The sequence below is a fragment of the Hemibagrus wyckioides genome, linkage group LG09 (genome assembly GCF_019097595.1).
Source record: "Hemibagrus wyckioides isolate EC202008001 linkage group LG09, SWU_Hwy_1.0, whole genome shotgun sequence".
NCBI lineage: Eukaryota > Metazoa > Chordata > Actinopteri > Siluriformes > Bagridae > Hemibagrus > Hemibagrus wyckioides.
The window spans coordinates 25,158,157-25,173,156 of record NC_080718.1 but is presented as its reverse complement, the minus strand read 5'-3'; the positions used below and the strand labels follow the sequence as shown (position 1 = coordinate 25,173,156).

Here is a 15,000-nt window from a genome sequence, read left to right as displayed (position 1 = left end):
CACACTGATGTTGGACGAGAAGGCCTGGCTCTCAGTCTCCGCTCTAATTCATCCCAAAGTTGTTCTATCGGGTTGTGGTCAGGACTCTGTGCAGGCCAGTCAAGTTCATCCACACCAGACTCTGTCATCCATGTCTTTATGGACCTTGCTTTGTGCACTGGTGCACAGTCATGTTGGAAGAGGAAGGGGCCAGCTCCAAACTGTTCCCACAAAGTTGGGAGCATGGAATTGTCCAAAATGTCTTGGTATGCTGAAGCATTCAGAGTTCCTTTCACTGGAACTAAGGGGTCAAGCCCAGCTCCTGAAAAACAACCCCACACCATAATCCCCCCTCCACCAAACTTTACACTTGGCACAATGTAGTCAGACAAGTACCGTTCTCCTGGCAACCGCCAAACTCAGACTCGTCCATCCAGAGAACGCGTCTCCACTGCTCTAGAGTCCAGTGGCGGCGTGCTTTACACCACTGCATCCGACGCTTTGCATTGCACTTGGTGATGTATGGCTTGGATGCAGCTGCTCGGCCATGGAAACCCATTCCATGAAGCTCTCTACGCACTGTTCTTGAGCTAATCTGAAGGCCACATGACGTTTGGAGGTCTGTAGCGATTGACTCTGCAGAAAGTTGGCGACCTCTTCGCACTATGCGCCTCAGCATCCGCTGACCCCGCTCCGTCAGTTTACGTGGCCTACCACTTGGTGGCTGAGTTGCTGTCGTTCCCAAACACTTCCACGTTCTTATAATACAGCTGACAGTTGACTGCGGAATATTTAGGAGCGAGGAAATTTCACGACTGGATTTGTTGCACAGGTGGCATCCTATCACAGTTCCACGCTGGAATTCACTGAGCTCCTGAGAGCGACCCATTCTTTCACAAATGTTTGTAAAAACAGTCTGCATGCCTAGGTGCTTGACTTTATACACCTGTGGCCATGGAAGTGATTGGAACACCTGATTCTGAATATTTGGATGGGTGAGCGAATACTTTTGGCAATATAGTGTGTCATAAGGAGGGTCTTACATTATATAAGTCATTATACATGTCATAAGGAGGGTTTTACATTATATGTCATATATGTCATTATACATGTCATAAGTAGGGTCTTACATTATATATGTCATTATATATGTCATAAGGAGGGTCTGAGATTATACATGTCATTATACATAAGTAGGGTCTTACATTATATGTCATTATATGTCATAAGTAGGGTCTTACATTATATATGTCATTATATATGTCATAAGGAGGGTCTTACATTATATATTTCATTATACATGTCATAAGTAGGGTCTGAGATTATACATGTCATTATACATAAGTAGGGTCTTACATTACATGTGTCATCAAGAGGGTCTTACATTATATATGTCATTATATATGTCTAAAGTAGGGTCTGAGATTATATATGTCATTATATGTCATAAGTAGGGTCTTACATTATAAATGTCATTATACATGTCATAAGGAAGGTCTGAGATTATACATGTCATAAGGAAGGTCTGAGATTATACATGTCATAAGGAGGGTCTTACATTATATTTCATTATATATGTCATAAGTAGGGTGTGACAGTATATGTGTCATAAGAGTCATATGTCATGTATGTCATACACACCACCACTGAAAAGTTTGGGATCACTTGAAAATGTCCTCGTTCTCCAAAGGAAACCCATTTTTATCCATTTGAAAAACATCAGATGAATCAGATGACTTTTAAATAAAAAAAGGATCTACATCATGGCACGGAGGCCCATTATCAGCAACCATCAGTGCTCTGTTTCAATCTTGTTACGCTTGCTAATCCAAGTTAATCATTTTATAATTCTAATAACTGCTTATTAGAAAATCCTTCTTCCGTCACAGCTGAAAACAGCTGTACTGATTAATGGGGCAGTAAAAGTGGCCTTCTGTAGGTTAGTTCAGTATCTGGAGTTGTGGGTTAGTTTACAGGTTCAAAATGAGCAGAAAGAAAGAACTTGGTTTCTAAGAACTTATCTAACCATGCTGTGATCTACTCCCTAAAACAGCGCAAAATAGATCTAACCAGAACAGAAAAAAGGAGTGGGGCGGGGGGGTTTGACCCTGGTGCACAACTGGACAACAAGGACATTTCCAAGGGATCCCAAACTTTTGAACGGTAGTATATGTCTCCTTATGACATATGTCATTATAAATGTAATAAGGAGGGTCTAACATTATACATGTCGTCATATATGTCAAATAAAGGGTCTGACATTATCATCGTCATACATATTATATGGAGGGCTGTATATTATACACCGATCAGGCATAACATTATGACCACCTGCCTAATATTGTGTGGGTCCCCCTTTTGCTGCCAAAACAGCCCTGATACATTGAGGCATGGACTCCCTGAAAGTGTGCTGTGGTATCTGGCACTAATATGTTAGCATCAGATCCTCCATGGGCCCCACCTCGTAACTTACAGGACTTTTGATAGATACTGACCACTGCAGACCGGGAACACCCCACAAGAGCTGGAGATGCTCTGATCCAGTGGTCAAGCCATCACAATTTGTCCATTGGTCAAACTCGCTCAAATCCTTACGCCTGCCTATTTTTCCTGCTTCTAACACATCAACTTTGAGGACAAAATGTTCACCTGCTGCCTAATATATCCCACCCACTAACAGGTGCCATGATGAGATCATCAGATCTTATTCACTTCACCTGGCACTGCTCATAATGTTATACCTGATAAATGTATATTATTGTCATATTACGTGTCGTAATAATTGTCTATGTTTAATGACAGCACATTTTTTCGTCATTCATGCATGGAACAAACTGCAGTCACCTGGAACACCTGAAAAAATGACAGTAAGAGAAGTCCAGATGTTGAGACACAGAAACAGCTTTAAATTCGGTCACACTCAAATGTCTATAGACGACTATACGCTCTTACATGTAGCCAGAGGTGACGGCTCAGTAATGTACATGCAGCATTGTGTCTCAATGAAGACACATCCTTACACATGCTCTGTGTGTGTGTGTGTGTGTGTGTAGTGGAAGGAAACAGGTCAAGCAAGAAAACTCCAGCTCCAAGGTGTCTGGCTGTCACAGGACGAGATAATTGGACAGAAAAAAAAAAAACAAAAAACAGACTATTCACAGACAGATTTCTCTCTCTCTCTCACACACACACACACACACCTCATTTCAACATACAGCAGCGTCAAAGTCCACAATATCTCAACAGCAAGAGACACACACACACAAGAAGCTGCTTACACAAGTACACACACGGCCCCCTTGCCGTCTTGAGCTCTCTCTCTCACACACACACTCACACACACATACTCACACACACATGCATACTCACACACACACGCTTTAAAAGTTTGGATTCTGTATTTTTGTATTGTTTTAATCTTTCCTGGGACTTTAAGGGCCTGACATTAATTACATCAGGATTGCACACACAAGTCCACTTTACAAATGTGCTAATGGTAATGTGTTAAGAGTTAATATAGACAATCCATCGAGTGTATTTAAACCAGTTTCTCTCTCTCTCTCTCTGCAGAGACAAAGCAGGAAATCAGTCATTGCGCCGGATTGAACAATTGTAATTTCACATTAAAATGAACAGTGGCAATCGGCGGTGCTTAAAGTGTACGTTTTTATCCCTCATCTTTTATTCATAGGATGCCGCTCTATTATAAGTTCCCAGTGTACGTATGTGTGTGTGACGGTGAGGATCAAACACCCGAGTGGATGAGGAGACGTGTGTGTGTGTGTTGGGAACTGAGTAAAGATGGAGGAGTGAAGGAACCCTGGATGAGGGTTACAGCAAAGTGCCTTCTGAGAGAGTCGGGTGTCTCCAGAGGCGTTGCTGATATATTTCATAACAGTTGGAAAGATTTGTGACTGCTTATAACCACTCCTTCTCTCTCTGTCGGTCTGTCTGTTCTCTATTCCTGACTCTTCAGCTACATTTTTTATATTTACATTATATTTTTATTGTATTTAAACCCATTGCCTCCTTTTAAATAATACATACTAAATTTATAATCATAAAAAATTAAATTTCTTAAATCTTATCCAAAAAATATCCACAGTGTGTATTTTTTGTATGGAAGATTACAAATCCCTGACGGTAAATAATCCGACTTTACTGTTGTATTTAATAGAAGATATATTATTTTAAATATCCTGTTGAAAAAGAATTAGTTTACAGGCTGCTTTTCTACAGGCAGAGACTCTCTCACATCTCACATGCTTAATACTCCCTTGATCTCAGCACACACTGATCGCTCGCTCACTCTCACTCTCACTCACACTCACACACACACACACACGGTCCAGCTGAGTCCATAAACCACTCAGTTTCATTAGTTTCTCTCAGAAAGCCTCAAGCGGGAAAAGTGAAGTGGAAAACAGTGGAAAGTGAAGCTGATGAACTCGCTAATACGTGTTTCTGAAGCTGAGGAGGAAGCGCCCGGCGAGATGATGCTCGCTCTCCGAGAAACATTTTCTCTGCCTAATTAGGAAGAACAGGTCTGGGATCTGACCTCAGGTCTGCTGTAACAGTCACTTTATATATATCGAGAAGCAGCTTAGAGGTGAAATCTGGACCTTTCTAACAGCTGAAATGACTGTAAATGTTAGAATAAAACACTCAGTGCAAAAGGATACACTTTTAACCCTATAATAAATTGAGTGATGTATAATAAAGCTAAAATCAAGAACGTGAATGAAAATGAAATCAGCTATCAGAGCAAAAAAGAGTGTGAGATGATTTTGTGGAAAAAGAATTATTTTTATTCTACGTATTCATTTAAACTTTGGTATGTTAGTGATTCTTCTGTGGAAACTTCAAATTGAATGTTTCATCTCACTCACGATAGAAAGTCAACAAGACAACACGTGAGAGTTCTACACACTTATCATCGGTGTAGCTAAAAAGCAGCTACGCCACACAAAAGAGAAGGTGGACAGGGTGAAACCGCTGTGGGCATACATAAGAGATGTCTCTGTCTCACATGGTCACACACACACACACACACACACACACAACACAGGGAAGCTGGCATAAGTTCAAAGGTTTGTTCTGTCTCTCCCCTACAGCGAGGGTCACGGGCATCTCAGAAAAGTCACTTCACCAGAGAGAGAGAGAGAGAGAGAGAGAGAGAGAGAGAGAGAGAGAGAGAGAAGGAGGGGCCCCATCGGTATGAAGTCCAATTAAACTAATCATAACGAGCCACTGAGCATGAGGGAGATCACCTGGAATCCCCCCGCCGCCCTCCCGTTACCCCTCTTGCCCTTTTCCCTCTCTCCCTCTTCCCCACGTTTTCTCTCTGTCATAATTACCCTGGCCAGAGTTGTGTGAAATTACCCCTCTGATCAGCTGCTGCTTCAGAAAGCTGGCTCCGAGCTCTCCACAATTGAACCCAACACATACATAAACATTATTCTCACCTTTCTCTCTTCCTTCCCTGCTCTCACCCATCACTCCATCTTTTATTTCGTTTACAAGGACAAATACGGGCAGGAAGGACAAACGAGGAAGGCTAATGTACGCTCTGAGTGTGTGTGCGTGTGTGTGTGTGTGATACAGCACACAGCTTTTTAATGATTGTTCATTAATTACTCATTACAGCTTGTGTGTGTGTGTGTGTGTGTACATGTGGTGTCAGACTTCCAGCTCTAATAGATTGTGAAGGCCACCTACCTACAGCCATCAGGACCAGAACAAAACCATCATTACTGCTACGCCTCTATCAAAGACCCAAAACACACACACACACCCACCCTCTCAGACACCCGGGAACCGAAGAACAGAAGGGGTGAACTTAGATCAAAGGCAGAAGCTTCATGCTGGATGCTGGAACCAAATTAGCATGGCATGCTGGAAACACACACACACACACACTGCTGATGAGAGGGGAGGGATTAGTGACGCGAACAGTGAAACACACCAACAGTCACAGACAAAGACTGGCTTGCAGATTGAGAGTGTGTGCGCACACACGCGCACACACACACACACACACACACGCGCGCACACACACACACAGATTCTCAGCTAGTGATCAGATGGTTGCGAGTTTAAATCCCAGGTCTGTCCAAGTGCCACTGCTGGGCATTTGAGACAGATGCGTAAGCCTCAATGGACTGTTCTGTAGAACATATGGATTTTAATAAAATAAAATAAAATAAATAAATGTAAAAGTCTATATACAGTATAACAACATAACTATGTATCTTTACCCATGTTCCCATATTCTTGCTCATTAACAGTATAACAGTACTCTGTCCGATCAATCAGCATCTGGAGCATTTCTTGTGCCATCAGCATATCAGTGTTTCATAAAGAAAATGTAAAGCCAGCATGTGGAACAGGGTTAATGAATCACTGAGGATAAAAGATGAATAACTGGAAGCTGGGACTTTATTATTCAGCTGAAAATCACAAGCAACATCAAATTAAATATGCTTCAGAAACATAACACACACCATACCAGTTCCTCTAAATCAAAGGTTAAATCACTCCTTCAGTGGGAGTGACAGACAAAGGCCACACCCCCTTCACTGGGACTCACACAGAGGCCACACCTCCTTCAGTGGGACTGACACAGATGCCACACCTCCTTGCCTGGGACTGAAACAGATGACACACCTCCTTTCACTGGGTCAGACTGACAGAGGCCAAGCCTCCTTCACTGGGACTGACAAAGGCCACACCTCCTTTACTGGGACTGACACAGACACCACACCTCCTTCAATGGGATTGACACAGGCCATGCCCCCTTCAGTGGGACTGACACACACAGATGACACACCTCCTTTCACTGGGTCAGACTGACAGAGAGGCCAAGCCTCCTTCACTAGGACTGACACAAAGGCCACACCTCCCTTACTGGGACTGACACAGACACCACACCTCCCTTACTGGGACTGACACAGACACCACACCTCCTTCAATGGGATTGACACAGGCCATGCCCCCTTCACTAGGACTGACACAGAGGCCACAACTCCTTCACTGGGACTGACACACACAGATGACACACCTCCTTCACTGGGGCTGACACAGAGGCCACACCTCCTTCACTGGGGCTGACACAGATGACACACCTCCTTCACTGGGGCTGATACAGAATCCACATCTTCACTGGGACTGACACAGAGGCCACACCTCCTTTACTGGGACTGGCACAGATACCACGCCCCCTTCACTGGGGCTGACACAGATGTCACACCTCCTTCACTGGCTCTGACAGAGGTCACGCCTCCTTCACTGGGACTGACAGAGGTCACGCCTCCTTCACTGGGACTGACAGAGGTCACGCCTCCTTCACTGGGACTGACAGAGGTCACGCCTCCTTCACTGGGACTGACAGAGGTCACGCCTCCTTCACTGGCTCTGACAGAGGTCACGCCTCCTTCACTGGGACTGACAGAGGTCACGCCTCCCTCACTGGGACTGACAGAGGTCACGCCTCCTTCACTGGGACTGACAGAGGTCACGCCTCCTTCACTGGGACTGACAGAGGTCACGCCTCCTTCACTGGGACTGACACAGAGGTCACGCCTCCTTCACTGGGACTGACACAGAGGTCATGCTTCCTTCAGTGGGACTGACACAGAGGTCATGCTTCCTTCAGTGGGACTGACACAGAGGTCATGCTTCCTTCAGTGGGACTGACACAGAGGTCATGCTTCCTTCAGTGGGACTGACACAGAGGCCACGCCTCCTATCCAAGGCACTGACAGAGACCCTGTTGGACCTTTGAGCTGTATGGATTGGATTCTGCCCCGCTGGTGAGTTCATTTAAACAGAGGTACCTGAGAACCCAATAACTAAGTAAACACGTTATTTTCGTTCACTGTGCTGAAGCTGATGATCAGAACAGCCGAAAAGCATAGGGCCACTTCAGAGTAAACACTTCCCTTCCCGTTATCCCTCATCTGTCCATCTCCTCCTGCTCTCCTCTCCTCCTTGTAATTGAATTAAAATTGTCCTTATGCACGCTGCGTTCAGCAGGGCTACGTCTTGCCGAGGGCCCCGCGGCGTGAGATAACACCCCCCTGCTCCCCTAATCAAAACAAGACATCGCTGAATCTAATCTAAATCGCTGCCAATTATCAGCGCACCGAGGTCCACGCTACCTTCTGATCAATGTTTTCTATTAAAAAGCCAAACGATTCAATATGCCAGCGCACTAATGCAACCGGGGCTCATTAGCACCGTTGTCCTTGGGAGAGATGCGCACATGCACGGTGCTAATTTGTGGCTAATCTACGGAATGGCAAACCGTTTCCCCTTCACCAGGCTGCAGAGGACTTATGCTAAAGAGACACAGATAGCGAGAGAAAGAGAGAGATGGGAGTGAAACAGTGCTTTGAAATACGGTGCATTCATTTTTAGTTTGGAAATACACACAGACACGAGGTTTAAAGCCGATAGCGGCATTATACTTTAACGTCTTCTGTCCGTTCCTAAACATTTCCCGCTACTTAATTCAAGGACGTCTTGCTCTCGCTTTATGAAATTACAATCCCACAAGAGGTGACCATTACGTCCTCGCCGAATTCTATTAGAATATCTGAACCATTTTTTAATGATCTATTCAAAAAATATTATAAACCAGTCATGCTGGAGTTTTCAAGAAGAGTTAGGAGTGAGATTTTCTCATCTCAGTGACCATATCTCTGTGTGTGTGTGTGTGTGTGTGTTGGAGAGAGTTAAAACTGAATCAAAAGAATTTATCCTCAGCAGAAAAAAGTTTCCATCAAACTTCCTTCAGCTTGTCTTACTGCAGTCTGTGTGTTCTTATTCTGTGTGTGTGTGTGTGTGTGCGTATGTGTGTGTGTGATTGCTAAACATCTGTACCACTATTCTACACACATCAGAAATGATTTCCTTAAATTGTGGGTGTTGCACCTAAGGAGGTTTTTGACTGAGTCACCTGCATAAAAATCACTGCAGCTGTGGGTCAAAACTGGACAACTGAAGACCAGTGACATTTTTCCAATCTCCGTCTGTCCAGTGTCAGTGAGTCTGTGCTCATGGTCTGATCTTGGTGGACAGGAGTGGAACCTGACCTTCTGCTTTAGCTCATCTGCCTCATGTTTTATCATATTACCTTCTGAGATGCTTTTCTGCTCATCACGGTTGCACAGAGTGGTTAAACTGAGTTTCTTGAAGCCTTCCTGTGAGCTGGAATCAGCTGCAGATCTACCTCTGTTTATTAGACCATCCAGATTTTCCCCTTTCGGTTTGTTTGACGTGAACATGAAGTGAAGCTTTACCTATCCTATGTGAGATCGTGTGCATCATGCTGTTCGTCTGCCCGGATTGACGAGCGGACGTGTCTATAAACGTGTATCGGCGTGATTATAAATGGAAGATGGACTCACATCGATGACCTGTGGCGGACGTGTGTGTGTAGGTGAGGTGCTGCTCGGGACGGTTTTGTTCCTGGCTTTCAGGGCCGCGTCTCTGCGAGCCTGCTCCAGTAGGAGGCGAGCTCTCTCCTTTAGCTCCTCCTGACGAGACTGTACTTTCTGAAAAGGAAAACAGAAGAAAAAGGATTAATGTGTAATATATGTATGTTTTGCTTGTACAATTCTACATGGGAGCTCTACAAGGGATGAGAACATCCTCCAAACTAATATTTAGCCACTAGGGGAACTCTTTTATTCTTTTATATATATATATTATATATATACATACATACATACATACATATTATATATATATATACATACATATTATATATATATATATATATATATATATATATATATATATATATATATATATATATACACACACATATACACACATACACAAGGTGGGATTTTGAGGTGAGGGTCCGGTTTGAGTGTTTATTACAATGTTATAATGTAGTATGACCCATCGTGTGTTTACCTTCTCGTTGCCGGTGGACGCAGGGACAGGCGCAGCGACCTGTAAAAAACAAACCGGTTAGAGAAATACAACCACAAAGAGACAAAAAAGTCATTTTCACTTCATCTCTCCAGCTCGAGACGCTCAGGGTTTTGCCGAGTTGTCGTTCAGCAGTTTTGCGAGGTGAACTCTGGCATCTTTGTGACGCTGAAGCAGCTCTCACCCTTTATTAACACGCCACTGGCAAGAAGAACACGGCTAATCTTACACATCCAAACACACATGGACACGTGTGTGCACACAAACACACATCTGTAGGTTTCTTTGTGATTATGGGTTATGCAGAGCATGAAATGTGTGTGTGTGTGTGTGTGTGTGTGAGATAGTAAGGATACTGCCTAAGCAAGTTAAAATATGCGTGTGTGTGTGTGGACTGCCTGACTGAGTGAACGTAAATGTTGGAACAGAACAGTGTGTATGTATGTATGTGTGTGTGTGTGTGTGTGTGTGTGTAAGGATAGTAAGGAGTACATAATCAGGATACAGCCTGAGCAAGTCTGTATATGAGTGTGTGTACTGGAAAGCTGAGTGTGTGTGTAAATATGAAACATCAAATATGCAGGTGTGTGTGACCAGCCTAATTGCGTGTATGTAAATGTGAGAAGCAGAACAGTGTGTGTGTTTGCATATCAGGGCTAAAGATGCACTAAAATTCTTCACTTTTTCATTACTACCTCATGATGGAGTAAATCAGAACAGTCGGACATTTTCAGACAGACATTTCTAATCCTTCAGATGAATCAGATTCAGCTGTAGGCCGAGCGAACCGATCGAGAAAACCGCCAACTTGTAGAAAAGATGCGCTCAGAGACTGAGATCTTCCGAGTGTGAAGGTCACAGCATATAAAAATCGTCTTCATCCTTATCAAACCGTTCACCGAGCCCTTGTGCCCTGTGGATGTGGGCGGAGTCATCCCGGGAAGAGGCCACACCCAGCGAGATGGAACCGTTTCATCGTTGGATAACGGCGTCGGGAGAGAAGAACTCTGCATTGATTTGCAGTGACGATGTGGAGCCGAACCAAAATAAATAAATGCCCCCACAGCATAACAGAGCCATGTTTTTTTCTTTTTCCTTTAAATTGTCACTCGTCTGTATGTGTGCATGTGAGGATAAAAAAGTGTGTGTGTGAGGGAGATAAATAAGGGTATGAAGCAGGAGGCTGTAGAGATGAGGCGAGGCTGTGGAGCGTGGCGAGCTGCAGGCGGGAGGAATATTGCGCAGGCTGCATTAATCACACGTCAGCCCGGTGATGACAAAAAGCCAATCACACTTAGTATGAGACGAAGTGACAGAGGGGGAACAGGCGGTGTGATAGCACAAACAGCTTACAGCTGCAAGGCCCAACAAGAAAAAAAACGCTAAGGTGGGTTGACAGAGGGTGTGTACGCACATGTTTACTAATGTGTATCCATTCTGTGTGTGTGTGTGTGTGTGTATGCATGTGTTTACTTGGGTGTACTGGGTGGGAATTCATTCATCTGTCATCTGCGTGTGTGATTTTCACATGCATTTTGTTCTCATATGTGATTCATGTATACATGTGTTAAATTGTTTTCCTAAGAGTGCAAAAAATCCTCCAGAGCCACTATTAGACGAATGCTAATCTGCTAAACAAACAAACAAATAAATAAACAGGGGATACAAAATGCAGACTGAAAAAGCAAATCAAGTTTTTCCCCACTTAACAACCTTCTCTATCAACTGTAGTACGATGCGACATAAAAGCAAGAGACCATTTAAAATGACTAATCTAATGGCATGCGAAGGATGGTTTTCATACGAAGGACTGAAATAAACAGCTAAAAGAAGATATATGTATATATGAATATATGTATCTATGAATATATGTATCTATGACATCACAAAACACGTTCGGTTGAAATTCTCTTCCATTCACGTGTGAGGAACATGATACGGCTCTCAGAGAAAGTCATTACATGTGTCTCTCACTGCTAGGTGTTTTAAAGAATCATGTGCTTGTGATTTCATCAATTCAAGTGATTTTTCAGCAAAACAAGCACAAAAACACTCCTGAAGTTGCATCGTAAATTAAAACAAAAACTAAAAAAAAATCCTGGAAGTACTGATCCAACACATAAGGCCCATGATTTATTTATTTATTTATTTATACACTGACCAGGTATAACATTATGACCACCTGCCTAATATTGTGTTGGTCCCCCTTTTGTTGCCAAAACAGCCCTGACCCGTCCTGCACTGTGTATTCTGACAACTTTCTATCAGAACCAGCATTAACTTCTTCAGCAATCTGAGCAACAGTAGCTCATCTGTTGGATCGGATCACACGGACCAGCCTTCACTCCCCATGTACATCAGTGAGCCTTGGCCGCCCATGACCCTGTCGCCGGTTCACCACCGTTCCTCCCTTGGACCACTTTTGATAGATACTGACCACTGCAGACCGGGAACACCCCACAAGAGCTGCAGTTTTGGAGATGCTCTGATCCAGTGGTCTAGCCATCACAATTTGACCCTTCGTCAAACTCGCTCAAATCCTTACGCTTGTCCATTTTTCCTGCTTCTAACACATCAACTTTGAGGACAAAATGTTCACTTGCTATGATTGCTAATTCGGAATACTTTCCTGTAAAGAAAACGTCTGTGATAAACTCAGTGATTGCAATTTAAGACTAAAGAAACCTGACCTTAAGCTCATGGTTTTATGGTCACCTTTTACTGGTGTGTGCGCGTGCATTTGACAGGTGAGTGTTAAATATTGTGTATGTATACCTGATTGACAGCTGTGGGTTCTGCTCCTGTGTGTATGTTTGTTTTTGTGTGGGAGTGGGTGTGGCTTCACCTGTACGTGATTTCTGTGGGTTGAACCTCGTGTGTTCGACAGGGTTGACTTCACCCTTTGGTGTTTCCATTATGAGAACTGTCTTTATGATTACAGCAGCAATCCTACAGCATCCAGGTGAGATTATGTGCTGAAGCAAGGGCGAGGCATTGTTTTTATAATGGATTAAACGAGCAAAAGAAAATAAAAGGGATGGAAAGAACTACTAAAGACTGCAGGTCAGGAGACTCATTTACAGATGCACTGACATGAGAAACTATAGAGTGTGAGTAGAGATGCAGAGTGAGTGTTTACCTGTGTGTGTATTTTGGACGTGTCCGTATGGTTGGTCTGTAACGAGCTGCTCTCTTTCTTTGTGCTGTCCACATCGTTCTGTCTCACGCTCCTCTTCGTGTTCACGTCAGCATCTTGGTTGTAGCTGAAGCGGGGTGCGTGTGTATGTGAAACAGAGGCTGGTGGTTGCGCTCCACTCACTGGAGCTACACCGTCCCTTTCTTTTTCCTTCTCTCCCTCACTCCTGGTATCAATCGTATCCTCTTTCGCCCCCTGAGCGTCGGCTCGGGAAGAACCGAGGCTGGCTTTGGTCGCAGCTGAGGATGTACACAGAGGTGTTTCTGTTAGCCCCATGTCTTCCGACTCCTCCCCTTCGCCATCAGGATGGGTTTTCGGCGTCTGGCTATGAAGCTCGGCGTAAAAGGTGTCGTGGGCCACAGAGCTTTCTGTGTCGGTGTGGAAGTCGCCCACTTTGTAGGTGCTGCGGCCGGCCTGGGCCTCAATCTGTAACACGCTCAGCTCCTGGCCACTGAAGTGTGCACGGATCTGGTACAGGTACGTCATCACAGTCAGCTTGTCCGGGATCGCCAGCAGCACCATGTCAGCTGGCTCCAGCAGCCGAGAGATGCCCAGACTGGCAAAGCCGTCATACGCCTGCAGCACACATACACACACACACAAAATTATTTGCTTACAAAGGCCCAGAGAAACTCTTAACCATTAGTCACTGGATATAAATGAAATCAAATTGTGTTGCAGTGCTGCTTTATGTGTCTACTAATGAAATAAAGCTGCTGTTGTTTTTTTGTTTTTTTTTAATGTAATAAATAAATCCCACTCGAACCTAAAATGTGACCAATAAAGCCTATTATTTTAATCGTACCAGCTTGTGACATATTTTCTAATAAACTTGATTGGTTCTGTTTCCCAAAATATGAACAATTTAGTCACCAACAGAGTCACAGAAAACGTTTCGTACGGAGCCATGTGGCCTTTCTGAACTTTATATCCAACAGCCTGTACTAAAATGTGTTCAAATAAAATCAGCTGCTCCTGAGACTCATGTCTAAATGGGTCTCTCATGGGTTCAGCCCAGTGCTTTAGTCCAGTGGGTTTGTATCCAGACCACAGTAAAAGCCCTGATGTAGCGTTTAGGGCTCCGAGGGGTAAATAGTGGGCACAGGTATAATAAGTGTAGGTTGTAGGGTGTAGGGCAGAGTGCATGACTAGATTTGGAACAAGACAAGCAGAGATCGGTGGGTGGAAGAAGGCCGAGACAGCTAATGTCAAGGATGGTTCTCTCTGATAAGAGCTCGATATGAAGAAACACTAAACTAATCCCTCCTCAGTCTTATCATATACACACATCTCTCTCTCTCGCTCTCTCTCTCTGTCTCTCTCTCTCTCTCTCCTCACACACACCTCTGCATTCTGGCCTGTCTGTGTCTATCAAGTGTAATTACACTGATTTGTTCTGATGTGAAATACAGACAGATAAACAAACAAAAAACCTAACCCAAAAACTCTCAATCCCTGATCAGCTGATAGATAAAGAGAGAGATGGAGTGAGTGTGTGTGTGAAGACAATAGAAACGATAGAAAGAAAAGGAAAATCACTTCCGTCAACTCATTTGGACTGGTTTCCAGGAGAAATGTGCCTTTAAATTGCTTGTCTTTTTGTCCTCTTGCTTGTTTATCAAGCCTTGTATCAGCAGTGCAGTTAATTCCAGGTTGCTGACAAGAGACAGCCATTGTCTCCACATCTCTCCTGCTTTCCCATCTGAGTTTATCAGCCTTCCCTCTCCAATGGTGTGTGCGTGTGTGTGTGTGAGCAATCAAAACTAAGCTCTTTCTCAATTTACAACTAATTACAACTTTCTCCTCGATCAGGATGCACGTCCTGTGTAGACGGGAGGAAAAAGGAACAAAGAAGGAGACGAGTGAAAAGTCTGCAGTTTGCT

At 43.9% G+C, this 15,000-nt stretch overlaps 1 protein-coding gene across 5 annotated transcripts in view; it reads right to left on the bottom strand.

The window, feature by feature from the left end:
* The window catches only part of ehbp1 (EH domain binding protein 1), a 161,348-nt gene that overhangs the window by 60,804 nt on the left and 85,544 nt on the right, over positions 1-15,000 (bottom strand). For all 5 annotated transcript variants that reach the window (XM_058398826.1, XM_058398827.1, XM_058398828.1 and 2 more), the window contains 3 exons: positions 13,061-13,693; positions 9,904-9,942; positions 9,390-9,536 (listed from right to left, as the gene is read on the bottom strand). In XM_058398826.1, the coding sequence (XP_058254809.1) occupies positions 9,390-9,536; positions 9,904-9,942; positions 13,061-13,693 (819 nt within the window). The remainder of the gene's footprint in view (positions 1-9,389; positions 9,537-9,903; positions 9,943-13,060; positions 13,694-15,000) is intronic.